Consider the following 4,687-nt stretch of genomic DNA (forward strand, 5'->3'; position numbering starts at 1 on the left):
TGGGAAGAGCTGGCAAGGATGAGTCTTCTCCTCGGGGTAGCTCAGGAGTCAGCAGAATTCCCCTGAAGCCAGCATTGAGCTGGGTGTTTGTTAGGCTGAGCCAGACAATCTCCAAATTACCTGATCTTGCCTTCCTCTTTCCACAGGTGCTGCGGGATATGTGCAAGCAGGGCTATCGGGATGCGCTGCACTTCCTGAAGAGGAATGGTAAGGCACTGGATGTTTGAGGGTGCGCTGACTTGCCTCTTCTGTGTCAGGCTTGGTGGCGTGGTTTTGAGGATAGCCAGTGGTGCACGTGAAAGGCAGAAGGGCAGAATTCAGCTGTGCTCAGATACAGGAATATGGGATTTCCATTGATCTCTTTTAGCACTTCAGGAAGCAAAGGTGGAGTGGACACCATTCCAGTGCAATGCAGGACTCAACCACTCCGATATCAGAGCAGTGGCTTTGGCTTTGGCACAACTGGGTGTTGAAGCTACTTAGGATGTGCTCGGTGCTACACAGGCCCCAGTGCCGTTGGTGGCAGCCATCTGTGTGCAGTTTGGGTACGTCTGAGGTAGCACAGCAGCGCAGAATGCAGGCAAGCCCTCAGCAACCCCTGGCACGTGCCAGGTTGGCACTACTGTTTCTCTCTTCAACGTGGAACTGCTGGGCTGTCTTGCCTCCAACCGCTGTAGCAGGTTGAGCGTGTGTTTGATGCCACCTAGTGTCAATTTATAGCAGATCAAGCACGTTTGCTCTGCGATATGCACCTCACTGATATAAGAGCAGTCATGCAGCTGTGTTTGTAGAACAAGCCGCAGGAGGGAAATCTTACCTGCAGGATTGGTGATTGGCAGATCGTCGCAACAAAACACTGCCAAACAGCACCCTGCAGTACTTAAAAGGGAAAAGTTAGAATTTCTGGTGGGGAAAGGGAGGATGATCTTAAAGCAGCAAGGCTTCTAACTCATTGGGGTAAACATTACAGTAGGTGTAAGCTAAAGGAGCTGGGTATGATGTCTGTGTGTCTGAGACGAGTTAGTGCAGTGAGGGCTGACACTCCAAAGGGCAGGCAAGGCAGGGTAGCTGCTGTATTATCCTCACCTTACGACTTCTCTTCTCAGGTCTCCTTCATCGTCCAAGTCCTGCCCGCCCTCTCCTTGCCATAGAAGCCCCCCCAGAAGAGAAAAAAGAGGAAGAAACAGAAGCTGAGGACCAACTAGAGGACAATGCTGCCCTTGCTGTTGTTGAAGAGCACATCTTTGAACACTTGCCTCCTAGACTGAACCAAGGTATGATCCAAAGGGAGAGAGCTCAGGCAATCTTCCTGTGCTGCCTGGTCCACTTCAGGATTATTGGGATGTGGGTGTTGCTTGTGGCTGGGCTTGGCCATAGCCTGGGGATTGAACTGCCACCTGCTGGTGGTTAAATGGAACTGCGGCCTCTTGGATAAAGTTGTGTCTTACCCTGTGGAGGTTAAAGAAGTGGTAGAGGGTGACTCGTTTGACAGTGTTCTGCGTGGTAAGGAGAGGAGGGAACCTTGATGTCTACTCTTTCGGGAGTCTGATAAAGCTAAAAGCTGCTGGTCTCACCTCCTCAGGGAGTTGCTACCCTGAGCAAGACTTCCTTAAGAAGTGGAAGGTGGAGAGGGGAGACATCAGGCTGGGTAACTTCTGGGGTATGGCAAGGAAAGGGATAATCCTGTTATGGGAATTCAGCCATGTTCTTTCCGGTCTTCAGCTCTTCTGGAGGCTTGTGCAGAAAGAAGAGGTTTCTTGACTGGTATCACCAACATGCTGCCTATACGTGTGGCCACGGCGATGATGGTCCCCTATATGCTGCCTCTGGAGTCTGCAGTTTCCTTCACTGTCAGGTGGGCTTTTGTTTGGTTTCCTCAGCGGTTCTTTTTCCGGTGCAACCAAATGTTTGATGTAACTGGTGGAGCATGAATGGACAGAGAGTAAAACCTTTTCTAAGAGGAAAGAGTTCCTGCCATTTACCAAACGTGGTGGTGGTGATGAATTCCTACCTGCACGTGTCATTTAGCTACAGCCAGTCTGTGTGCTGGAACTTGCCCTAGAAAACGGTGATAAATTCTGGAGTCTGGAGAGAGACTTCTGACCTGGGAGTGCAGGGATGAAAGTAGGAACCACGCAAGAGGTGGTTTTCCTCTGAAACAAGGGGTAGAGCAGTCCTAGCCATTTCCAGCTCTACATGTAAGCACCTGGGAAGACAGATCTGTCAGACTTGCTCTTAGTACAAAGTACCCTATGAAAAGTTTCTGGAAGAAGACAGTGTGTGATAGGCTTGGGGAAAAACACTTTTCAGATCTGAAAATGGATGAAAAATATGGGAAGTGCAGACACAAAATATAAAGAATAGGTTCCTGGGCTGTTCTGATCCTTCACAGCTTCTCTCCCTTAATTCTGTGAATGGTAGTGTAAATGTCTCTTAATGCATTCCTCACTAAAAGTGATGAATAACCATTGATAGGAGGTGAAAGTGCTATTATTTCCATCCTGTCCCTCATGGGGCCCAACTAATGGTTGTCTCCTATCTCTTCCCAGGCTGCTGGAATGGCTCCCAGATATCCCTGAGGATATTAGATGGATGAGGGAGCAGGTGACTGAAATCTGCAACTACCTTGTGAAGAAAGCCAAGAAGAAACTGGGCAGCCATCTTTCAGCCAGGTATGACTGCTCTCCTCCGCAGCACTCTTCTGGAGGAGCCCCCCATTTCCCATTCCGCCTTTGACTTGTGCAGACTCTACTCCATTGGCGCAGAGCAACTAAGGCACTAATTGACCAGAAGGACTTACTGCCCAACCTAAAATGCAAATCTGGTCTCTTGCCTTCATTAACTGTTGGGATAGACTCAGCACACTGTCTCCTTCCTTCTTCCCATTACAGGACAGACCCTGTAATGAAGCCATTACTATGGTAATAGGGCAGAAGGTATAGGTTGGATTAAAACTCTGTGCTTATTCCATGCTCCCTGTAGAAAACAGAGGTGCTTGTCTGTGTGGCATCTGCTGGCCCAGGGTCCCTTAAAAGTTCCTTCCAAGGCGTGCTTGCATTCAAATGGCCTTTTCTAGGTCTGGTTTAGGGTGAAGGTGATCAGGAAACACCAGATGGTTTCTAAATGAGACAGTGCTTTGGGTCTGTGTGTGTGCCTGTGCTTCTTGAAGGGAACTCCCCGCTGTAGGCCACAGCACGAGGCTGAGGCAAGACCATGTTGCTTGGATGAGAATAGGAAACTATTAGTAGACAGAGGGTCCTAGCTGTGGTTCAGATCCTAGTACAACGGGGTGATTACCCAAAAGAGCTCATGGTCTGAATAATCAAGAGAGATGAGGGGAAAAACAGGCACACACAGGGAGTTAGTGGTAGAGCAGATTAGCTCTGTGGTTCTGGAGCTCTGGTCTGGTGACCTGCTCAAGTCTTCTGATGTACTGATTCTTTGTGTCTGTTTGCCTTTCAGGCTCTACTATCACCTGGAGCTTGGAGGGCCCCAGAGCCTGCCAATTTCTTCCGCACCAGCTTGTGGTGAAGCGCTGCCTATGTGGATGAGAAGCAATCGTTCCCTGTCTGATGTCATGATGAAGTGGGAGGAGTACCAGCGCCAGCTTATGCTGGGCTTACTCTGCATCAACGTGGACATGCAGGCCTCTCTCTTTCCTCGGGAAGGGTTTCAGATAAAGCTTCCACCTTTGGACTGTGCAAAAGAGTGCCTGCCACTCTTCTGAGGCCACTGTCATGAGCAGATGAGGGTGGGTGGGAAGGGGAGCAGATGTAGGGCGGGACCAGTCTCATCCCTCAGCAGCAGAGCTGCCCTGTCCTCATGAATATGCTGCAAAGGGGGTTTCCCCAGGATGGAGACTGGTGGAATTGACTGTAGCCATTCGTTACCCACTGGCCCAGGCGAGGGATCTCTGTGTCCGAAGGGGGCTGATACCTTGCTCTAGGCTTGTTGAGGCCTGGCCGTTGCGCATGGCCAAGCTGATGCTGACCCAGCTGGGCTCTTCCAAATAATGCACTTTGACTTGCCGTTGGCTTTTACCACCAAATAATCGGGACGTAGATGACGCTCTCAAGTTCATACAGCTGTTAGCTTCCTTTGTTTTTTAGAGCACGAGTCTTGTGTTTTTCTTAACTCATCTGCCATCCCTTAGCTCTTTGTGCTACTGAAAGATGGAGTAGCCTCTTGCCAATCCAGTTTTTCTCAGGACTTCCAAATCTCCTCTTGACTTTCTGCTTTGCTGAAGCCATGCTCTTTCCTATGTCCCTTAACTGCATCCTCACTGGAAGCCAGAGCTGGCCCTGCTGCAGACTGCACTGGGACTGCAGAAATGTATAAGTTATGTATTTACCCTAATTCATATTATCATAGTCTCTCCATTTTTGATTTTTTTTGTCCTCGCAGAACTTCTGCAGCTTGAACTTGGAGTGTGAAGTAAGTTATTTTAAAGAAGTAATTTAAACAGATCTTTTTTCCAGTGAAACACGTTGAATTTGAGGCCCCATTTGTGTCACTGTGAATGGAATTAGCGTGGGGTTGCCCTGGAAAAGCTCATCCTGTCTCACCTAGCAGCTGAAGCAATGTGAAGTGCTTGTAGGAAGATGAGACTGTGTAGCGCATGTTATTTTTGGGAGGCTTGTGTTGGAGTGTCACAGCAAGTGCTGGGGAAGTGACTGCCTCTGAGCAG

The 4,687-nt window shown here is 49.2% G+C and overlaps 1 protein-coding gene across 1 annotated transcript in view; it reads left to right on the top strand.

Annotated features, from left to right (window-relative positions):
- The window catches only part of PNPLA2 (patatin-like phospholipase domain containing 2), a 25,101-nt gene extending 20,909 nt beyond the window's left edge, over window positions 1-4,192 (top strand). The window contains exons 5-9 of the mRNA XM_010147446.1: window positions 147-207; window positions 1,107-1,274; window positions 1,723-1,855; window positions 2,550-2,672; window positions 3,463-4,192. Coding sequence (XP_010145748.1) covers window positions 147-207; window positions 1,107-1,274; window positions 1,723-1,855; window positions 2,550-2,672; window positions 3,463-3,727 — 750 coding nt within the window. The 3' untranslated portion in view covers window positions 3,728-4,192. The remainder of the gene's footprint in view (window positions 1-146; window positions 208-1,106; window positions 1,275-1,722; window positions 1,856-2,549; window positions 2,673-3,462) is intronic.
- The last annotated feature ends 495 nt before the right edge of the window (window positions 4,193-4,687 follow it).

The sequence above is a fragment of the Eurypyga helias genome, unplaced genomic scaffold (assembly GCF_000690775.1).
Source record: "Eurypyga helias isolate BGI_N326 unplaced genomic scaffold, ASM69077v1 scaffold37152, whole genome shotgun sequence".
NCBI classification, from domain to species: domain Eukaryota; kingdom Metazoa; phylum Chordata; class Aves; order Eurypygiformes; family Eurypygidae; genus Eurypyga; species Eurypyga helias.